At 43.4% G+C, this 22,241-nt stretch overlaps 2 protein-coding genes across 9 annotated transcripts; both read left to right on the top strand.

Annotated features, from left to right (window-relative positions):
• The first annotated feature begins 271 nt into the window (after positions 1 to 271).
• Positions 272 to 4,744, top strand: HNRNPDL (heterogeneous nuclear ribonucleoprotein D like). 4 transcript variants are annotated; one of them, XR_013956630.1, is made up of 9 exons: positions 272 to 456; positions 953 to 1,121; positions 1,209 to 1,370; positions 1,629 to 1,760; positions 1,870 to 1,984; positions 2,815 to 2,982; positions 3,198 to 3,295; positions 3,672 to 3,772; positions 4,473 to 4,744. XR_013956630.1 is itself a non-coding variant. In XM_080615795.1 (8 exons), exons 1-7 carry the CDS (start codon positions 368 to 370, stop codon positions 3,266 to 3,268), a joined length of 906 nt encoding a protein of 301 aa, XP_080471921.1. In that variant the 5' UTR covers positions 272 to 367; the 3' UTR covers positions 3,269 to 3,295; positions 4,473 to 4,744. The 4 variants fall into 4 exon arrangements, 2 of the variants coding, with proteins under 2 accessions (XP_080471921.1, XP_080471922.1); XR_013956631.1 differs by having other exon boundaries at positions 3,672 to 3,775; XM_080615795.1 differs by lacking the exon at positions 3,672 to 3,772.
• HNRNPD (heterogeneous nuclear ribonucleoprotein D) lies at positions 3,678 to 16,706 on the top strand. 5 transcript variants are annotated; one of them, XR_013956627.1, is made up of 11 exons: positions 3,678 to 3,775; positions 4,473 to 4,509; positions 5,265 to 6,741; positions 10,479 to 10,647; positions 11,423 to 11,584; positions 12,733 to 12,864; positions 13,780 to 13,879; positions 13,967 to 14,113; positions 15,034 to 15,131; positions 15,440 to 15,546; positions 16,361 to 16,390. XR_013956627.1 is itself a non-coding variant. In XM_080615757.1 (10 exons), exons 3-10 carry the CDS (start codon positions 6,554 to 6,556, stop codon positions 16,418 to 16,420), a joined length of 1,029 nt encoding a protein of 342 aa, XP_080471883.1. In that variant the 5' UTR covers positions 3,678 to 3,775; positions 4,473 to 4,509; positions 5,265 to 6,553; the 3' UTR covers positions 16,421 to 16,706. The 5 variants fall into 5 exon arrangements, 3 of the variants coding, with proteins under 3 accessions (XP_080471883.1, XP_080471882.1, XP_080471884.1); XR_013956628.1 differs by having other exon boundaries at positions 15,440 to 15,510; positions 16,361 to 16,379; XM_080615757.1 differs by lacking the exon at positions 15,034 to 15,131 and having other exon boundaries at positions 15,440 to 15,510; positions 16,361 to 16,706.
• The last annotated feature ends 5,535 nt before the right edge of the window (positions 16,707 to 22,241 follow it).

Genomic DNA, 22,241 nt, shown 5'->3' with positions numbered 1-22,241 from the left:
TAAGCAGCGACCCCCGCCTCTACCCAGGGGAGCCTGGAGCAGCGGAGGGGCGAGGCGGGTGGTGCCGCGCTCCGCGCCCCACGGCACGGCAAGGTTGTACCGGCGCCACACCCGGAGCTGCCGGTGATGCGGGGGTGGGGGGGGGGAGGCCCGGCCGCCCGATGGCGGGTGGGTGTTGCAGCCCCACCGGAAACCGCCAGAGGCGCTGCGGCGTCGGACGAGAGGGAGGCGCTGATTGGCTGCTGGGGCGCCTATATAAGGGCGGCGCAGGCGGCGCCCGGATCTTTTCCGCCGCCATTTTCTGTTGCGTGCGGGTCTCCGCTGTCTCCGCCGCCCGCCTGAGCAGCGCCGCCGCTCTCGCCCCGCCATGGAGGACGCGACCGAGATGAGCAGCGGCCAGGAGGAGTTCGCCGAGGGCTCCAAAATCAACGCGAGCAAGAACCAGCAGGATGACGGGTAAGCCTGGGGGGGGCTCGCGCCTCCATTTCCCTCGCCCGCCCTCCTGGGCCGCGCAGGGTGGGGGGGTGGGGGGCGGGAGATGGCTTGAGGGAGCTGGGGGGGTGGGGGGGAAGCGGGGCGGGGCCTCCCTCTTCCCACGCCAATGGCCGCGCCCGCCTTTGTGTCCTGAGCGTCTGACCCAGTTTCCGTGGGGCGAGGAGGGGGGGCTGCCAATCAGGGTGCGTGACGTCACTGCCAGCCTATGGGGGCGTGCGCTTCTGGCGGACTCGGGGCGGGGAGGGACGCGTAGATCCGGCCCACGTGTAACGGCGCGGCAGGGCCCGAGCAGCCGCTATGGCTGGGAGCCGTTTGCGGTGCCTGATGCCGCAAAGGCATCCGGATCGCGTTTGGCTTCCGGCGGCCACGTGTCAGCTTGCTCCATACTTGAGTTTGCACGCAGCTCTGTGTGTGTGCACACACGTGTATTTATGTGTATGTATTTCATGCGTTTCAGGAAAATGTTTATTGGAGGCCTCAGCTGGGACACGAGCAAGAAAGACTTGACAGAGTATCTTTCTCGTTTTGGAGAGGTTGTGGATTGTACGATTAAAACGGATCCGGTCACTGGGAGGTCGAGGGGGTTTGGGTTTGTGCTCTTTAAGGACGCTGCCAGTGTGGAGAAGGTGGGTGTATTTCTTGTGGATCGATGGCACACAGCATGCTTCTGTCACTATAGTGATCTGACTCTTGTCTCCTTGTGTGTTGCTTAGGTGTTGGAACTGAAGGAACACAAACTGGATGGGAAGTTAATAGATCCTAAAAGGGCAAAAGCCTTAAAAGGGAAAGAGCCACCAAAAAAAGTGTTTGTTGGTGGGTTGAGTCCAGAGACATCTGAAGAACAGATAAAGGAGTACTTTGGTGCTTTTGGCGAGGTATGGTATAACGACATAAAATATAAGAACAGTTCTGGTTTTTAAGTGCAGTTGTTTAAGACAGAAGAATTTATGACGAAGGAGTTGGCTTAGGCTTTCATAGAACTAGAGTTTGTTGAAACTATATGCACGTTAATGATTCCATAGTGTTGTGGTGGGCTGATTCAAAGCTGTCAGCATAGCCTCTGGGTTGCCAAATGGTTCTGGTAGCATAAAAAGTTGCTTACCGATTTCATGCATTATTGACTTTGATTTCAGATTGAAAATATTGAGCTTCCCATGGACACAAAGACAAATGAAAGGAGAGGCTTCTGTTTTATCACATACACAGATGAAGAGCCAGTAAAGAAGCTACTAGAGAGCAGATACCATCAAATTGGTTCAGGCAAGGTATGGGAGCTGTCATTCTTAGCATGTGAAATGCTATAGGCTTCCCTGAAAGCAAGTCGCATAATGGTCTTTACATTCTTGGCGAGTTAAAGAATTTCTGTTTTTACAGTGCGAGATCAAAGTAGCACAGCCCAAAGAGGTATACAGGCAACAGCAGCAGCAGCAGAAAGGAGGAAAGAGCAATACAGCTGGTGGACGAGGAGGTGGAAGGGGGCGTGGACGAGGTGAGCATTTTGGATGTTGAAATTAAGGTAAATCCGTAAGTGTGTGTACCAAACACTAAGGTGTTTGTAGACAGTCCAGATTTCGGATGCATGCAGATTTCATGTTTAAATTCAATGTGGAAAGCAGCCTGTTAGTAAATGGTATTTTGGTGATTGTGATTGTGGAAGCTCAAGAAACTCTTCTTGCTCTGTTTGCATTCAAGTGGTGAAGTGGCAAGCTGGAGGTAGGGTGCTTCTGTATACCCACAATTGACAGCATAATTAAACGAATAATGCAGTTATCTTTTCACACGAAGGAATATGCTGATAGTTGGCTTACGGGTGAGAAACCATGACCTGCTTGCTGAAGAGGAAGACAGTTGTTTTGCTGTGCCCCCCAAATAGATGAGAAGGAATCAGCTGGTTTTTGTATAGGTTAATACATCTCAGTCTTAAAGTCAGGCAGTCACAGCCAACACGATATAGTAAAGTTTGTCTTGTGATATAACTCGGTGTTCAGGCAATTAAGGATGCAAAATAGAAGTTAAAAGAGTAGAAGCTGCTGTAGTGCAGCCTTCAGTGTTTTGGTTTTATTGGCTGTTCTATGAGCAGGACTGCCTGCTGTCTGTCTTTAATGTTGTTGTGCGTGAAAAGATCTTACAACCTATCTCATATCCAAATGAGACACCTCAGTTCTCCTTAGAAAATTATTTTTCTTGGGGAGAGAGTAAGGATTCTTCCAGGTAGTAGTTTTGGCATAGAAAGATTGCCATAGAAAGCTAGATGAAGTGGCATAGCACAGAATGAAAATAGTAAGTTCTATCTCTTACAAATGTTATACTTGGTCTCAGGTCAGGGACAAAACTGGAATCAAGGATTTAATAACTACTATGACCAAGGATACGGGAACTACAATAGTGCTTACAGTGATCAAAGCTACAGTGGCTATGGAGGCTATGACTACTCCGGGTACAACTATCCCAATTATGGATATGGGCCAGGATACACAGATTACAGTGGTAAGTGGTTTTGATCTCATTCCAGATAGTAGCATGCATTTTTAAACAGGTGCCTCTTCTAGTAACTTGTTCTGTTACACCTCTTACTAACATGTGACTCTGAAGAGTAGCCCTCTTGACGTACTGTATGGGAACAATCTCATTCAGAGTTTTGGGTGTTAATGCTTCTGTGTTGGTTGTTTTTTTTTTTTTTATCTCCCCAATGTTATCTACAGGTCAGCAAAGTACATACGGAAAGGCATCCCGTGGTGGCGGCAATCACCAAAACAACTACCAGCCGTACTGAAGCAGTGTTTAGTACTTGAGGAAACAGGTGTGTACATGAATGCAAGGTTTACACTGAGTATGTCTAATCTAATTTAAAGATCGATAGACAAATGAAGAGTAAAAAACTTGTATAGCATGACTTTAAGCTTTTTTTAACTTAAAAAAATACATTTTCTTTTTTAAAGCCAGCTTTGCCTACAGTGTCTATAGATCTTTAACTTTGTAAAAATGTGACTTATCTTCTCTAGTACTTCAGAAAAACATAAGAGTTTTTCTGTTTTTGCGTTGTGTACCAGGTGGTCTAGAGGAATAATTAAACTTATTAAAGTATTAACAGGTAAAGTACTGAAATGGGTACAACTTAAGGAAAACAAGAATGTTGTCTTCTAACTCTGACATTATACCTTGTTTGTACCCGCCAGCGGGAACTTCATTGCAGGCCGTGTGTCACCCTGACCACGTCTATCTCTGGGGTCGCACGTTGCAGGCAGAGCGCAAGGCATACACCAGAAAACGCTGTCCTGTGGTATGGTCTCTTCCAACTTCATGTACCAGCGTAAAGATTAAAGTGGAAAACTTCAGACTTTGGCTTCTTTTTTTAATCTTTTTGGAGATTAAGTGTCTTTAACTTAAATGGTTTTTTGCAGGAGTTAAAGTACATAAATGCCTTTACAGCTTAATCATTTGGTCTTCTGTTTAGTGTTGTATTTCAATTGTGGAACCTCATTTTAAAGTGTGCATTCTTTAAGATTTAATGCTTGCTTTTTTCTTTTTATAGCTAATAGTGAAATCTGCAAACCAAAACGAACTTTTAAATCTGGAAAAACATTAAAGATCATATGCGTGTGGACTGTTTGAACTAAATTGACCTGATCTGCATTTGCACAGCAGTCATTTAGATGGATAAATAATTGAAACCCTTTTGTCACTGTTTACAGTGGGGGAAAAAAACAAACTGATCCAGAGCCTGATTAATAAGCCTAAATTGGATATGTGTTGTTCTGGAGCAGCTTCCTAAATGGGCTTGGATGCCTGTATTTGGGAAGATAAATTACTTGATGGGTAACAAAACCTATTGCGTTACCTAAATAAATATGTATATGATCTTTAACAGTGAAGAAAGGAATATATAGAAGACTTAAAGCAGTTCATGAAAATGGACCTTTTAACGATTCTTGTAGTAACTTGCACAGATTTGACATACATTTTGTCTTAATTTTTAGGTAGAGATACTGCAACAAAGCCATCGTGCAGCGCATCGTGAGTGAATAGAGGGTGTTCTTCGTGAGAGGAAATGACTATTTTGTAAAAGACTTTTAGTGTCCGACACGCAACTGTGTCCAACTGTACATAGTGGCCAGCTAGTTTTCTTTTATGATTTTTACTTTCTTTTTGCCATTCATGTCATGACACAATGTGGGCTTGTGTTTATACAAACTTTTATTTGTATAATTTCATGTTAAAAGGGTTCTCTAATAAATGCTTACTTAAGTGAGTGTGTAGTCTTGCTGTTGACTGTCAGCTTACAGTGGTATAAACTGTATAGATGGGTAGATACCTTTCTGGAGATCATAAATGGCTCAAGACAAGAGTTACTCTATATAAGGTCAGTATAACCAACTCCTTTTCCTGACCTGTCTTAAGAGAACATAGTTCCCTTGAGTTAACATGACTGGCAGAGTTATCTGTTGCCCACTGCAGAAAAGAGGAGAGAATGGTCTGTGGCACAGTACTGCCAGTTTCATACATCTCAAGGGAGGAGGGATCTAAACTAGAGCAGCACCTTTTTTTGGTTTGATAGCACTGCCTGAGAGGGTTGTAGGGTGAGATCATCACCTTTCTAGGCTTTTCAAGCAGGTTTTAGAATACTTAAGGCTGTAACTTATTTCTCCCTGTGTATTCCAATTCCAAGCAGGTGATAAAAGTTTCTTAATTCTAGGGTTGGCATCTAATTTCAGTACAAGTTGGGGATCTGTTCATTCAAGTTAGATTCTGTATTGGATTCTTCTCAACAGGAATAGAAAACAGGTTTTCCATCTTGAATATGCTAGGAAGCATCATTAACAAAAGCCCGAATGAATCGTTGCTGGAGAAGGGAAACTGCTTTAACCAGCAGGTTGTCAGTAGAACAGCTGGGATAGGTAAGTGAGCATAACCTTCAGCCTAAAGCTGAAGGATTGCAGCAGTCTGCCTTAACATTGTTTTTTCTCCCTTGGCACAAATGCGTAGTTACGTATCAAAAATAAACCTTGATTAGAATGAAATAAAATAAAATGTGAGTAGGTAAATCACAGGGGAGGCCAGTCTTGCAAAAGGTTGTAGTCTGGGAAGAGATTTCTCTCTTCAGTTTCCACACTGTGATTTTAAGGTTTATTTCTTTATCAGGCAGCTGGGTGTTTTATTCTCTTTTGTCATACAGAAAATGCTGCATACCACAATTTTTAGTTTTAAGCAGTTACTAGATCTGGGGAGGTTCCTGCATCTTGTCAATTAGACTGGATGAGGAAAGACTTGTTACCATCACTGGTTACAAACTAAAGAAAGAGCTAGAAGTCACAGCAGTATGTGACTGTACTCATAACGTTTCCAGAGTGTAGCTAGATGCAGAAGCTGGCCTTGCCAACAGTGCTTTACTTTTGTGACTAGGATGTGGCTTTGCCTATTACACTTTTATATATATATAAAAAAATTTAAAAAAGCACTTGTTTAAGAGTCAAGTTTTACTTCAACTTGTATCAATTTATGTTTTAAATGTAAAAGTGACTGGTTTTGTGTGTGTGTGTGAAGCTTAATTTCTGTATCTTCAGGCCCTGGGAACGCTGCCGGAGGTGTCCACAAGCTGGCCCTGCAGGCTCGGGTCCCAAAGGGGCTCTGACAGCCTCGTCGAGCAGGTGTCCCCCGGTAACCGTGCCCGTGCTCACCCCATGCCCTGCTCCGCGGCGGCTCTCACCCGAAAAAAGCCAAAGCGGGAAGTTTGGCGGCCCGATGCCAGCGGGCGAACGGTCTTCAACCGTCTGCTCCAACGGCCCGGTGCCACCACCCCTCACCCCCGCCCCGCCGCCGTCTCTCCGTCACGTGACCCCGCCCGCCGCTCTCCTTCCGTCCGCCATTTTAGGTTGTGTCGGTGGCGGCGCCATTAAAAAAAGCGAGCGAAAGGAGGAGGGCTCGGTGCGCTCGTGCCGGGGCCGCGATCGGGGGGCCGGGGCCTCGGCGGGGAAGGGGCCGGCCGGCGGGCGGGCGGCTGGGCGGCGCGGTCGCTGGCTGGCTGGCCGCCCGGCCTGCGCGGGTCAGCCGCACCGGCGCCATGTCGGAGCAGCAGTTCGCGATGGACTCGGCGGTGGCGGGCGCCGGAGGCAGTTCGGCAGAGCCCGCAGAGCAGCCTGAGGGGCTGGCGGGGGCTGTGGCGGGGGGCGCCGACGGGGGAGGTGGCGGCGGCGGGATCGAGTCGGAGGGAGCGAAGATCGACGCCAGCAAGAACGAGGAGGACGAGGGGTGAGCCACAGGGGCCCAGCGGCTTTTGTCTCTTTTGCGGCGTCCTGCCGGGGCGGGCGGTGTGTTGCGGCTCCGCTCGCCTCGGCTCGGCCCGGAGTGGCCCCCTTCCCCGCCCTGTTTGTTTACTTGGCGCCCCAGCGACGTCACGTACCGGGCCGGGCTGTCGGGGGCGGGACGCCGGCTGGGCTCGGCGGGCGACGCCGCACGGGCACCCCCGTCTTCCGGTGTGCTGGAAGGAACGGGCCGTGAACAGTAGGGAGATGATGTTCCGAGGGCGGAGCGGCTCGGGTGGTAGCAAGGCTGTAAACTTAGACGCGGCCCGGCGTGCTCTTGGGAAGTACAGCCGGGTAGGTAGCTGGTTGGCTTTTCGGTGTGGCAAAGAGTCGGGGGTCATCCCGTGTTCAGGGTCAGTTTTGAATTTAGCGGGAGCAGCGCTGTCACGGAGTTCCAGATGCTGCTGTCAAGTGGGGAAAGTTCCATGCCCCTGTCAACCCAAATCCCACTGCAGTTAGCGGTGGGGATGTCTTTTCTAGAAGTTAATATATGTGGTACATGCAGTATCACAAGCTGTAAGTCAGCATAGCTGAAGGCTCAGGTTGCATTCACTTAGTATTGCCCTCTGTTACAAATGTAAACTGTATGTCAGTTGCGTGCCAGAGGCATGAGACACCTTGACTTCTTTGCACCTTAAACTATTCCTCCTGTTCTCATGAAGCTTGCTTTGAGGAAAATTGTTCTAGATGACAATTTAAGAATGAATCATAGAATAGTTAGGGTTGGAAAGGACCTTAAGATCATCTAGTTCCAGCACCCCTGCCATGGGCAGCTTTTAACCTTCTGAGGGTCTGCCTGATGTTTGACATGAGGCAGTGTTGCATTCAGATAGCAGGTGAAATTGACATACTATTCCAGTTACAGGACAGGCTGCTGCTGTATGCTGTCACCTGTCAGACCAGTAAGAAACTCAAGATCTGTTTTTGATCAAGGCAGAAAATAAACTAGATACAGGAACACTAGCTGCTGTGTGCTGTAGAGACTTGCTGTAAAACCTTCCCAAGTGTCTGCCTCCATAATAACCTGGATGCTGCTGAGAGCAGGGAAAAAACAGGAACATTTTCTCAGTGTTTTGCCAGGGTTAGTGAAAACTTAGAATGTTTTTATTACTTCTCACTTGCTCTTAAAGGCTCTAAGTACCTTTGCAGTTTGCATATTTGTTTTACTTTCTAGGCCCTTGAATACGCGCCTGTTAGAAGGTTTTTATGAGGAAGCCCGTCTGTTTTTGAGTCCACAGCCTGGAGAAGGTTGTCAGTGGTGCAGCGATTACATGTAGCATACACTGACTTGTAGTTTAGTTCAGTGAGGATTTTTGACCTGCCAATTCTTACAGGTATTGCTGTACAGGAAACAAAGTGTTTTGACAGCCCACTTGGTAGTAGAGGGAAAACAGCATTCTTGGTAGCTGCTGGTTGAGGATACATTTGTGTGTTTCCTTTGCCTTAGGAATTAGAGACAGTGTCTTCAGGAATAAACAGGTTCGCATACCCTCAGATCTCAGTGAGAACTGTGGACTAGGGAAATCCACATGTTGGCAAATACAAGGAGACTTCCTGACTAGCCTGTTGGAGACCAAAGCTACTAGTGATGGTGTCTGTGCTCTCTTTAGCAAAGCCTGAAAACTTTCCAAGTATGCTGCTTCTAAGTTATTTTGGAAAACTATGTGTGCTGATGTGTCTTACACCAGCCAGACTGTGGTTTGGGAAATGTACATATTTTACAAGCCGTTGACAGCACTGTGACATTGTACCTTAATTGTTTGTTGTGCTCATGTTTGTGTTGTAACCATAGTCTGACCTTTGTTTTGCAGTAGAGCAGTAGTTAGTCAATTTCAGTAGTAGTAGACTGAAGCAGTTAGTGTTTTGCTGCTCTGTAACTGGACTCATTGATGCAGTTACTGCATGGTCAGAAGAGAATCCTTCAGAGGGCTGGTAGTTTCAGTGTTGTGTTCTGTTATGTGCTTAGTGATATGGTAACGGTGATTGATAATTATAAAACAAGGTTTGTATGTTAATGGTTTGTTGATAACTGCAAAGCAGGTGTTCTGTATATCAGGTAGCAAGTGTATGTTCAGTAGTAACTGATAGAGTATCACTATCCCACATGTGTCAGAAGTGTGATGCTGCACCCTCTGTGTGTGTTGTGGTTTTTTCTGCTTAAAAAAAGCCCACAAAACAAACGAGCAAAAAAGAACCTTAATGATGGATAGACACAAAGGCACAAAGTATCCTTTGGCTTGCTATCTGTACTGGCATGAGGCTGCTGGTTTACCAGTGTGTGGGTCATTTTTTCCATATTGGTCCTGCATACAATAAGATGTCACACTAGAAAGGGCTTTTGGTGCTTTGTTGTATGTAACTAATGAGAAAAGTTGATAAAGGGATGAGAGATCAGTGTTCCTGTTCGATAGATGTCAAGACTTTTTATAGAGACATCTGAAGCTCCTGAACCCCCACATCTGCATGGAGGTTGGGTATGTTTGTCAGAAGCTGAATGCTCTTGCAAGAGCACAGCTAATTCATCAGAGTTAGTTCACACAAGCAGCTTCTGATTTGAAGAAGTTTGACTTAGGGAAGTACAGCGAGATTGTACGCAGTTGGCAGAAATACGCCTGTGTGTGGAAAGTGGAACAGGTGGAAACATGCTACAGTGGCTTTTTAGGTTTTCTGATAACTCTGTGATTGTGGCATAAGTTGGTACAGTGAAAATGGGCAAAGCTTTGTAGAAAGCATTTTTATAGATTATAATGGATCATAGTTTTTGTTTTGAGCCTGCTGTAAAATCTTATTTATCAGTATTAGAAGAGATCATCTCAAATCAAATCCTCCTTTGAATGGGTGTATAAACCCTATGCCTGACAACTAAGAATGTTTGATTTGTGTGCATATTTGCTTAATATGTAAATCATTAAGCGTTTCATCTTAAGACACAGTGGTTCTTGATTTACTTATTTATTTATTATGGGATGGGATGGTCGTGATTTGATTCCCAAGCTTCCAGTATGCTTTTGAAAATACAAGTCATGATCAGAGTTACCTGCTGTACTTGTTTGCACACCAACACCGGCCCTGTGGGAAAATGTTCTTGTGATTATTGGATTATTGTGATTACTGTGATTATTGTGATTATTTGGATTATGCCCCGGTGGTTTTATCATGGGTTTGGGTGGAAAGTTGACCACCCAGCATTTTGCTTTCTTACTGATTTCTGGGGAAGGGGACTTGAGTAAACTTAATTTGTTTTAGTTTATTAATATTGGCGTATGTTCAGTCCAGACTAGTACATAAATGCTTCTGTTTAACTGCGCTGCTTATAAATGTATTCTGCCACTGTTTGTTTCATAAGCAGTTGTGTGGAAGCTCCTCAGATAACTAAATGGAATTAATCTTGTGGTGGGTCGGTAGTGGTGGGGTTGCAAGGAAGTAGTAAAGTATCTTTTTGTCACTCTTTTGCAATTTCTTGGGTTAGCAGTGTTAAGAAGATGGCACAAAACTTTTCTGTACATGTAAGTCTTTGTCTAGTCTAGCCAGGATCATTTAAGCAAGTTCTCAAAAAGCCTGTGTGTGTGACAACTCACTGATAAACCACGCTGTTCTTTACATTAGGTAACTGGATTCATAAAGCTTGACAGTACAGGGTTTTGGTTAAGGCATATTAACAGATTAACTGTCTTGTCTTAACAGGAAAATGTTTATCGGCGGCCTTAGCTGGGACACTACAAAGAAAGATCTGAAGGACTATTTCTCTAAATTTGGTGAAGTTGTAGACTGCACTCTGAAGTTAGATCCAATCACTGGGCGATCGCGAGGCTTCGGCTTTGTTCTCTTCAAAGAATCAGAGAGCGTAGATAAGGTAGTATTAACATAGTGAAACTACCTAGTACATTTTAGGTTGCAGATATACAACACTAGGATGATTGTATGCGTAGTTATTTGTATGTGATCTGTTAAAGATGATTGTGGGATACAGTATATTTAAGATGCAAATGTTTTTTTTTCCTGAACTGTCTTACTTGTGATGCAGTGGCTAGGCTCAGAAATTATTCCCCGGGTATGGCTTTGGGTACTTACAGGGGAGTGTATTGCAAACCACTGTAAATGAATGTATACTGCCTACTACTGTGAAAGCAGTAATTTATAAAGAACTTTAAGTCTTTGCATTCCAGAGCTGTCACATAAGCCCCTAGAGCAGAGCCAGTGGCTTTGATAGATTTGGCTTTATTCAAGCAAAAATTAGCTGTTAACTTGTGGTGTTTGACACAGCACGCTGATAAGCTTTCACCTTTGTTGACCTTTAGTGGTATCTAAAGTACAGGTCCTTTACCTCATGAGGTTTGAGGATGGGATTCTATAGTAGCTTGAAGTGTTACACTCTCACTTCGGTTGGGTGATGGATGGTTCCAGGTGACTCTTGAAAGGCTTTGTCAGCACTGTATGTGTCGGTGGATAGTGATCAAAATCATGGAACCTTTTGGTTTTGGGCAACAAATTATTGCTGTAATCCAAGTACTGAAATTGAAGCAATAGCATTAACAAAAACTAAGTATAAAATAACTAGGCCTTGCTGAAAATATCAGTGAAACATTTAGCTTGAACCATGAATAAGATCATGTTTTAATTTTCCACAGGTCATGGACCAGAAAGAACACAAGCTGAATGGAAAGGTCATTGATCCAAAAAGAGCTAAAGCCATGAAAACAAAAGAACCTGTTAAAAAAATTTTTGTTGGGGGCTTATCTCCAGACACGCCTGAAGAGAAAATAAGGGAATATTTTGGAGGATTTGGTGAGGTATGTGGTGAAATAAACTGTTTATACTTGTAGAACTTGTTCTATCTTCACACATTTAGTAATAAAAAGCATCCCGCAAATGCAGCCTGCATGGTTGCTGCTATAAGTTTAATGGCCAGTGAAGCTCCATGTGTCTTAGGAGTCAGAATTCTAATGAGAAGGCTGTTACAGGCTTTGAGTTGCATGAACTGGGTTAATGGAAGGTGGTGCTGGGATAAATCAGTCAGGAACTAATTCATGGGGTGTATGACAGTCTTGACTGGGACAGACCTGGGAGGCAGCATTTTCGAGCATGCTGCTTTCGTCAGTTGGGTGATATGCTCTTCAGCCACCCCAGCTGATCTGCTGTGGCAGAGATTCAGACAGTTTGCCTAAATTCTATGCAAGTGTAGTCTCTGTCTCTCTGTCCCCGTTGTTTGGTGATGCAGGTGACTAAGTAGCACTACAGTACTTAAAAGCTGGCTTTGTATGAGCTTTGTACAGCTGCTGCTTCCCTATTAGTTCTCAGATGTTGCCAGCATCAGGTCATAACTCTGCTGTCAGGGAATTCATTTTTCAGTCTTACTGCTGCCCTCTTGCTACCTCACAGAGAATTCACTCTGGACTGTAGACATCCTTTGAAGTCTTGTGTGCCATATGTAAGGAGAATTTTACTTTCTGTAGTCAAGTGTAAAATTTACCTTGTTTAACATACAATCTTAGCAGCATTGTGGATGAACAGAACTATGCACTTACACAAAGCTACACCTTTTTCATATGAAACTTGAACATTTAGGTCTGCTCGAGGTTTGAAAAACCTAGTTACTTCAGTCTTAACTGAGTTAAAACTGAAAGTCAAATTGAGACTGTTTATCCAGCATAACTACAATATTCTTTGTGCACCGTATTTTATATGAGTTACTGAATGGGCAAATGGTACTATGAGTTAGAGGAGAAAAGAATCTTTTACACAATTATGAACACTATTTATAGTGAAGGTGATGATTGTGATGTTGTTGTTGATGGTGTCTAGTGGTGTAAAGCCTACAAATGAGGCACATTATCATATTCAAGTCTAAATAATTTCAGTTAATAAATAGGACCTGTTAGAAACGTTTTTAAGTGGTATGAATGGCAGGTTAAAAGATAAAATCACTGTCTTCTACCAGGTTGAATCAATAGAGCTCCCCATGGACAACAAAACTAACAAGAGGCGTGGATTTTGCTTCATTACTTTCAAGGAGGAGGAACCAGTGAAGAAAATAATGGAAAAGAAATACCACAATGTTGGGCTTAGTAAAGTAGGTGGAGTTTTTCCTAGAGAAACTGAATAATGACAGTAGAAAGGAATTGCATTATCTGTTGCATCTGTTTTGGGATAAGAGTCTGACAATATATCTAAGCATTATTTCTCACATGTAGGGATTAAGACTATGAATTACTTATACAGGTGCTAGGACCTGAGTTACTGTAATCTTAACTTCTGAGCTGGGGGTGTTTCTGCTGAGGTTTTGTACTGCACTGCATCTGAGGAGAGGGCTGGGCCACAGTGTGTTTTTTCATTGTGAAGCTCCCACATTCTCTAGCTGTGTGGTGAGAATGCTGTGCCACTGATCTGCTCTATCAGACTGTGCCATGTTTTCCTGGTAGCTGGATCTCTGTGTGTTTAATATGGAAATATTTTGTTGTTTTAAGCAAAATGTTAATGTATCTTCGAGTGCTGTCAAAACTGCAGTGAAATGGGAAGATAGGCTTTTCTCTTGGAAGTTTCATTCCTTTCAGAAACCTTGTTGAAATTCAACCTAGTAACAAAAACTCTGGTTGTAGCTGGCTTCTTTTTCACTGGATGAACATGTAATTGAAGGCTCAGAACAGAATTGACCATGCTTTTGTAACTCAGATTTGATTTCACTTTTCCCAGATAAACAGACCTCAGATGTTTGTTTCAAAGAGACAAAGACATACAAACAAACAAGCATTCATCTCAGAACTGGTTATATTGGCAGAAAATTAGGAAACTTTAAATGTTTGGGGTTTTTTTATAACGACAGTCTCGTAAACTGTTTTCAAGTTGGAGAGTATAAGCTATCCATTTTTTTCAGGGAGAGCACTAGGGTGACCAAATCCTATTTTCTGCTTAGCGTTCTGTGAATTTAAGAATGGTTTGTAGGGGATATCTTTGCTAATTGGATCTGACTTTAACTTTCCATTTCCAGTGTGAAATAAAAGTAGCCATGTCTAAGGAGCAGTACCAGCAGCAGCAGCAGTGGGGCAGTCGAGGAGGATTTGTTGGAAGAGCTCGAGGAAGAGGTGGAGGCAAGTTTGCACTGCCGTGGTATTGGAAGGCAAGGGGCTGGCTGAAATGAAAACAAATCTCCTACAGCTGTGAGTTTTATGTTTCAGGCACCAGTCAAAACTGGAACCAGGGATACAGCAACTACTGGAATCAGGGGTATGGGAACTATGGCTACAACAGCCAAGGGTATGGAGGTTATGGAGGATACGACTACACTGGTTACAACAACTACTATGGATATGGTGACTATAGCAGTAAGTACTGTACTTCTTACATAAAGTCCTAATCTGCTGCTTGTAAAAAAATTGCTGCTACAGGTATAGAAGATAGTTGTCTTGAAATCATACCGATTGAGGCTTTCAGCTCACTCAGCAGCATCCATCTTGTCCTTGGTTTCAAACACTCCTCTGCCTGCACTTTTTCTGCTTTGATATGTCAAGTGTGTGTGGGGCTTGGTTATGTAGTGGGGCTGTAGTACTGCTAGGAAATCCTGTATTTCTGGGAGATGGGAGTATTGCCTCTCCTGATCAAAAGAGAAAGTGCCCCTTGGCTCCCTTGGTTTCACAGCACTGTTAGTTGGCTAGAGAGAGAGGATCCCTACCTTGGCTGCCTCCCTATAAATCTGCTTTGTAGAATGGGTTCCTGAAGGGGCTTGTTGGCCAGGATCAGCATATACACTTGAGGACTGCAGTGATGACGTAATAAATGAGTAAACTGTCCATCTACAAAAAGGCTATAGTTAGTATGATGGTGATGGGACCCTAAGCTGAGTTTGGACAGGGACAGCAGACAGCTGTGCAGTTGCACACTCATGCAGAGCAGTGGAGGGGAGGTAGTCTTATCTGCCAGTAGCACTTTCTTGCCAGTCCTCTGGTAAATTTGCCCTTCCTCAGTATTGCCAAAACTACTTGACATTTTTGGAATAAGCTAGGACTTTAGTGAATATAGTTGTCTTTCTCCCAGATGCTCTATGAATGGGAGGGTGTAAATCTTAATGTTCTAGAGAAGCTGAAGTGGGCAGGGTGGAAACAGTTTTGAGTAGTCTCATATTGCTTAGGAGTCTGGGTGAGGGAGGCTGGCTTTGAAAGCTGTCTGAGCTGGTGGCATTGATGTTTCCTTCTGAAACGCTGTAGGCTCTGGAGCTTTCCCTCTGATAGCTTTCTATTGTGTTTAGATCAGCAGAGTGGTTATGGGAAAGTATCTCGGCGAGGTGGCCATCAAAATAGCTACAAACCGTACTAAATTATTCCGTTTGCAACTTACCCCAAACAGGTATGTCCTAAATATATCCTTACAAACTTTTTTTGTAATTAATAGTAATTTTTCAAATCTACTGCATAAGTTAATGTAATGATTAATGTTTTAAAATTTCACAGCACCCAGACGTGCTTACCGTAATGTAACGTAATGACTTTGAAGATATGTAACACAGATGCTCTTAAGCTTTTGCTTTTTGCCCTATAATTAACAAGTCAGTAAAGTTAACAGGTAAAGTACTGCTAATGGGTACAAATTAAGGAATTGCAGCGAAACAATATTGCCTACTAACTCTGACATTATACCTTGTTTGTACCCGCCAGCGGGAACTTCCTTGCAGGCCCTGTGTCGCGCTGACTTCACGATTCTCACAGGCCCGCTCAATGCGGACAGGGTACGAGATGCTCACGCTCTCGAATGCTGCCGTTTGGTATGGTCTCTTCCAACATCCTGTATCAGCATTATAAAATAAAATGGATACTTCAAGCTTTGCCTTCACTTATTTCTTTGCTTTTAAAACTATATGTAATGTAATTTTAATGCGTTTTTTACAGGCCCAGTAATGGTTAAATACGTCAGCTTACTGAATAATTTTAACTTTGTTCTTCTAAGGATACAGCTTGTCTCTGGATTTTCCAGTCTTAATTTTATATTTTTATTAATCTATTTTAATGCTTGCTTTTCCCATTTATAGACATTGTAGCAGTAATTGCAAGAAGTTCTTGAGCTGAATTCCTGTTGTGTTGGCTCCTCTTTGGCTTCTGAACACAATCCTACTATAGTAGTTAATGTAACCTTTTCTTTTAGTTGTATTTTCTTAACGGATAAGCTAATGCTATTCTGTAGTGGGTCAGCACAATTCTTAAACGCAAGTTTGGGGCCCAGAAGGTCCATTCACCAAAATAATTTTGGTGGTGGTTATGGGTATTGTAGATGTTTTGTAACATCCAAGACTAAAAGCATTTTTCTAAGTAAATTTACAGCATACAATGAAAAACTTGCCTTAAACATTGGTGCACATGTGGATTTCCAGCTCATGGACTCTCCCGTTCAGCTTTAATTTAAAAAGCATATATTTACATGATTAATGTTGATATACCATATTTACATAGAGTGGGAAATAATAGGGGTATGTAAAAAGCAGTGATCTCTTAATAAAAAATTAAAATAAAATAAACCCAAAAAGCTTTTCTGCCAGCTGTCAATGTCCACAGAATGACTTCTTTCTCTTTTCTTTTTTCTAGGTGGATTGCAGTATTTTCTCATTTGAAGAGTCATTTGAGGTGGCACATGCTACCTGCTAATAGCAGTTCAAACTAATTTTTGTATCAAGTCCATCAATTCGAAGTAGGACGTTGGGTCCCTCTGAAGTTTAACTGAGTTTTCTTTTAAGACAAAATTGCTTTCACAGTCTTATTTCTTAATTGCTATGCTTAAAAGTCCATTTGTTTTATGCCCCTTTCTCAGTATAGTAGCGCAAGTCTTGTGTTCAGAAGCCCAGTGTGACATTGTCCTGATGTAGTAGTGTCTTACTGGTTTTTTAATAAATCTTTTTGTATAAATGTGTGTTGACTGTCGTTGTTGCAAGACCAGGGACACACATTCAAGTTCTGAATCAGAAAAGCAGTTTCTGGTTTGCAGAGGATATTGCTATTGGGTCACTGAAGGAGTGGCAGTAGTTGGGTAATACTAGATTGTAAAGGGGACTTGCTTTCCTAAACCAGTTCCGTTCTTGCAAAATGCTTTAGAGAACAAAGATGGAGTAATTTTTAAAGTATAGTATAGAAACAACAGGGAACTTCAAGGAATGCTTAATAATAGCCTGGCTTCCTGAAGGAACTGGGGAAAGGGACAGAGGACTGGAATTAGTGAATCTGACCTTCCCTCGGCAATAGCATGCAAGCGCTGAATTGAATGTGTTACTTAAGAGGAGGGAGATTGTCTGCAATAAGTGAGGATTTTACAAACTGCAGTCTGGATCAAGGTATGGCTCCTATTTCGTGTGCCTGGTTGCTGTGTGATTTTAATAACAAATGACTGAAAAGTATTAATGGGTAATCTGCCTCTGAGTTTTGTAAGGTGGTGTTGGGCACTGCACAGAACAAGTCTGATACTTAGCTCTGCATCAAAGCATGTAATAATGCTCTGACTTTAATGGCTGAGGAATTGCATGGGCTTGGGTGACTCAGTGGGGATAATGGTACACACAAAAGTAAAGGACCAATTTTCTGTATCTTGGACTATTCTGATTTAGAAAATATTTTGTCTACTGTTGAGCAGTTGTCATAGTCTTTTATGAAATCCATCCGAGGGTCCTGAAGGAGCTGGCGAATGAAGTTGCTAAGCCACTGTCCATCATATTTGAAAAATCATGGCAGTCAGGTGAAGTTCCCAATGACTGGAAAAAGGGAAATATAACCCCCATTTTCAAGAAGGGAAAATGGATGACCCGGGGAATTACAGACCAGTCAGTCTCACCTCTGTGCCTGGCAAGCTCTTGGAGCAGATTCTCCTGGAAGGCATGCTAAGGCACATGAAAAACAAGGAGGTGGTTGGTGACAGCCAGCATGGCTTCACTAAGGGGAAATCCTGCCTGACCAATTTGGTGGCCGCCTACGATGGGGCTACGAAACTGATGGACAGGGTAGAGCAGTTGATGTCATCTACCTGGACTTGTGCAAAGCGTTTCACACTGTCCCGCACGACATCCTTGTCTCTAAATTGGAGAGACATCAATTTGATGGGTGGACCACTCGGTGGATAAAGAACTGGCTGGATGGCCGCACGCAAAGAGTTGTGCTCAATGGCTCCATGTCCGCCTGGAGACCGGTAACGAGTGGTGTCCCTCAGGGATCGGTGTTGGGACTGGTCTTGTTGAACATCTTTGTCGGTGACAGGGACAGTGGGATTGAGTGCGCCCTCAGCAAGTTTGCCGATGACACCAAGCTATGCTTGTGAGACCTCACTTGGAGTATTGTGTGCAGTTCTGGTGTCCTCAACATCAAAAGGACATGGAACTGTTGGAACAAGTCCAGAGGAGGGCCACGAGGATGATCAGGGGGACTGAAGAACCTCCCGTATGGAGACAGGCTGAGAAAGTTGGGGCTGTTCAGCCTGGAGAAGAGAAGGCTGCGTGGAGACCTCATAGCAGCCTTCCAGTATCTGAAGGGGGCTATAAGGATGCTGGGGAGGGACTCTTCATTAGGGACTGTAGTGACAGGACAAGGGGTAACGGGTTCAAACTTAAACAGGGGAAGTTTAGATTGGATATAAGGAGGAAGTTCTTTGCTGTGAGGGTGGTGAGGCACTGGAATGGGTTGCCCAAGGAAGTTGTGAATGCTCCATCCCTGGCAGTGTTCAAGGCCAGGCTGGACAGAGCTTTGGGTGACATGGTTTAGGTTTAGTGTGAGGTGTCCCTGCCCATGGCAGGAGGGTTGGAACTTGATGATCTTAAGGTCCTTTCCAACCCTAACTATTCTATGATTCTATGAAAAGTTGCAGCAGCATGTGATGACATGGAAATAACAGAGATAATCAGTAAGTACACCCTGCATTTTAATTACATCCGGGACTTGTTTATCATCTATCTACCTGTTGAAGTAGCAGTAAATGCAAGAAGGTAAGTTGTGACCTAGCTGCTGCAATTGAGCTTGAGTCTATGCCTTTTAAGCTTTCCAGATAGCAGACATGCATTTAAACTGTCATTCTGTCTCTGCAGCAGAAATATTAGGAGCCAGATTTACAGGCTGTTTTACTGCAAAGTAATATTTAAAATTCCTTACATCTGTCTGAATGAAAGCTTCTGCAAGCTATGTGCACATTAAAGGTTTACTCTTCACAGTACTGATTCATGATTAGTTCAGAGTAGAGCTGTAAAAGGTAACTGCATTTCTGTGCTGAAGGGTGGGGAACTGAGCACAATCGGCCTAGTATCAGACACAGATTAAGAAAGGGTTTTAGCTTGCTTAAGCTTTGTTTCCAGTTGACATAGGTTGAAATAGTCCTGCTGGTCCTGAGCTGCAGTTTGATGTGAAACAGTTTGGATTCTCCCTAAAACTGCATCACACACAAAATATTTTAATCATAATGTGGTGCAAATGCATTTTCGTTGCCTTTCACCTCAACAGATCTTATGCACCGCTTCCATACGAACCATTTTTCTGAGCATGGACATGCAGCCATTTCAGTTGGGAGAAATGAAATCGGGAAGCAATTTTTCTGTAACAGGCATATTCAGGTGTGCATGTCTATGTTATCTCTTGAGGTACTCCTGCTTTGTTCAGCCCTAGGTTAAGAAGTTAATCAGAAATGCTCAAATCCATACCAGGAAACAAAATACAACATTCAAGCACAAGGAACTCAGAAGATACGCAGCACCAGTCTTGTGCTGCCTTGCAAAAATGGGAAGGAGGATGAACTTAGGGCAGTATGCCGTGCTACGGTTGAGAAGGCTGGCTTTAGTTGTCTCTTCTTTCCCACACTTGCTACATAATCTTGAGGAAGCCAAGCTGTCAAAAGTGTCTAAACCCAAAGCTCCCCGGAGTGACTTCAGCAATCACCAGGGAGCTTAGATCTCTTAAATCTCAAAGATAAAAGTCCTTACTACACTGTAAGATCCTTGGGGACCACAGCAGGGGAAAGCTGTGTCTGTTCAGAGATTGCTTGTTGAGTAGTGGGAGGAGAAAGGGATCTCAGATGCTTTTTCATTGCAGGTGAGACCCATTGAATCCTGCCTGAAATCACAGAGATTCTCTAAATGTCAAGAGAGCTGTTTCCTCTCATTCAGTGCAAAAATTTTGCAGGCTTACACTAACATCCACCCTGCACCCTTTTATGTATGAATTCTAACATCTGGGGCACTGAGGTTACTTCTTCCCCTTTCTATTAACAGATGATGCATTCATAGAATAATAGAATGGTTAGGGTTGGAAAGGACCTTAAGACCATCTAGTTCCAACCTCACTCTAGACCATGTTACCCGAGGCTCTGTCCAGCCTGGCCTTGAACACTGCCAGGAATGGAGCATTTACCACTTCCTTGGGCAACCTGTTCCAGTGCCTCACCACCCTCACAGTAAAGAACAAGAATTCTTCCTTACATCTAACCTGAACTTCCACTGTTTAAGTTTGAACCCGTTACCCTTTGTCTCTGCCATTACAGTCCCTAATGAAGAGTCCCTCTCCAGCATCTTTGTAGCCCCCCTTCAGATACTGGAAGGCCTCCAGTATGGATGAGGTCTCCACGCAGCCTTCTCTTCTCCAGGCTGAACAGCCCCAACTTTCTCAGCCTGTCTTCGCATGGGAGGTGTTCAAGCCCCCTTATCACCGGTCTCAAGGCCTGAAAGAGCAGCTATAGCTGAGTTTCTGAGGCAGCCACACAGTAAAAGCAAAGCTGATGAGACAGAAAGGCAGAACACAGATAAGCACTCCAAGGACAGAACTCAATTACTAACACAGCCACAACATGCCTAAAACCTGAACATAAAAATCTGTTTTTCACTGACCTTAAATTAGAAAAAGCAACAATAAGCATAATCTGATCATCATCATCATAACTGTCCATTCAATTCTCCGTAATCAGTACTGTGAAAAACTACTTGAGCCTGAATTGCTTATTTGTCCTTGTTTTACCACAGCGTAACTCCACTGGTGCCAAGTTGAACTCTGAAGTACATCTGTCTGTTAAAGACAGTTTAGGTTAGGTCAAAGAGTGTTTAGCCCATACCAGCTGTATCCGCCTCTACTTCTGTTTCTGGAAGACTTCATTTCAGTCAACTGCACACATGTCAGAAATAAAATGAATCAAAAGCACATGGGAACTCTGCATAAATACAAAACCCAACCTCATTTATTGTAGCTTCTTATACATTAATTTTCTCAGCATCTACTGGGAAAACATAATGGGGTACATGCTGCAGGAAATCACATCAGTGATTCTCTCTCCAGAGTAATCTTTTCTGCCTCAGTCTCTTCAGGATCATATGGACAAGAAGTACAATTCAGGGCTAAGAATCCAGACTGCAGTATGGAATGAGACTGTAAAAAATTAATGATGTCCTGCCCTTTGCACTGTAGGCTTCCCTTTTTTTTCTGTACACACTGCAAATTAAGCAAGCTTTATAAGGAAAATGCACCCTACAGCTGCACAGACTTAATGCTAACTGCATTGAACTTATCATATGGCCACTTCTTCACTTAAAAAAGAAATACATGTATACACACAACTATTTTATGTATATGTAGAAGAAAGCTACCTAATAAATTCAATGGAAAAATACATGTAAAGGCTTTTTATAAAACTGACACAATAGTACTTTCACTCTAATGAAAATATTTATGAGAGAAAGACAGACACAGAGAAACACACCTACCTAATGTCTAGTGTCTAAATCCTGAAAAGAACTTGGTATTGCTAGACAGAGTTAGTTGCAAGCGTTTAAAGGTTCTGCAGTCCCAGCTTACAGCCTCTGCTCCTCCCTGTCTGTGTATGCAGATGACCATTTTGCACAGCTTTTGCTGGCTGCAAGTTTCCACAGTAGTTTACAACCACGCAGGGAAACAAAAAAGGGCTAAATCCGACCTTCACTGAATTAAATTGAGACTATTCCACTGCCTTTATTTGGACTGAATGTTATAGAAAATACTTAAACTGATTTGCTGTCAAAGCAATGGCCACCCAGCAGTAAAAGCTAACTGTACCCAATGAACAAACCATGGAACCCTTATGGCAGTTCCTCCATCACCCAGCTTGGGTAAGTCATAAGAAGTGGACATGGCTTTTTGAAGCATTGAGGGAAAAACATACCACAGACTGCTTGTCCAGGAAACTTCTGTCATATATATACGCCTTGTTCCTTACCGTATCTTCATTTAACCTTTCTCATACATTCAACCTGGTGCAAAACTAGACTGAGAGGCAGCTTCCACAGTCGCACCCTTTAAGCTACAGCATCAGAAAAAAATCAACCTTGCAGTAGAAGTCTCTTTTCTACATGTTTCTGGATGAAAGCAATATTGGCCATTATGGCAAAAAGTGAAACACACAGCAGACGTAAGATAAAGTGAAAAATACATGCCTGTCAGCTGCTGACAACTCCCACAGAGTTATCTGCTTCCAATACTCATC

This window comes from Psittacula echo (genome assembly GCF_963264785.1).
Source record: "Psittacula echo genome assembly, chromosome: 1".
Classification (NCBI taxonomy): Eukaryota; Metazoa; Chordata; class Aves; order Psittaciformes; family Psittacidae; genus Psittacula; species Psittacula echo.
Note: the sequence above shows the minus strand (reverse complement) of the source record. Positions and strands in the feature narration are given on the sequence as shown.

Bases quoted from the DNA above. Each gene is read 5' to 3' on its own strand.
- HNRNPDL (XM_080615795.1), top strand. From the start codon at position 368: ATGGAGGACGCGACCGAGATGAGCAGCGGCCAGGAGGAGTTCGCCGAG. The intron at 1,371-1,628 runs GTATGGTATAAC...CTTTGATTTCAG, and splicing joins ACTTTGGTGCTTTTGGCGAG to ATTGAAAATATTGAGCTTCC. The intron at 2,983-3,197 runs GTAAGTGGTTTT...TGTTATCTACAG, and splicing joins AGGATACACAGATTACAGTG to GTCAGCAAAGTACATACGGA.
- HNRNPD (XM_080615756.1), top strand. From the start codon at position 6,554: ATGTCGGAGCAGCAGTTCGCGATGGACTCGGCGGTGGCGGGCGCCGGA. The intron at 6,742-10,478 runs GTGAGCCACAGG...TTGTCTTAACAG, and splicing joins AAGAACGAGGAGGACGAGGG to GAAAATGTTTATCGGCGGCC. The intron at 13,880-13,966 runs GCAAGTTTGCAC...TTTATGTTTCAG, and splicing joins AGCTCGAGGAAGAGGTGGAG to GCACCAGTCAAAACTGGAAC.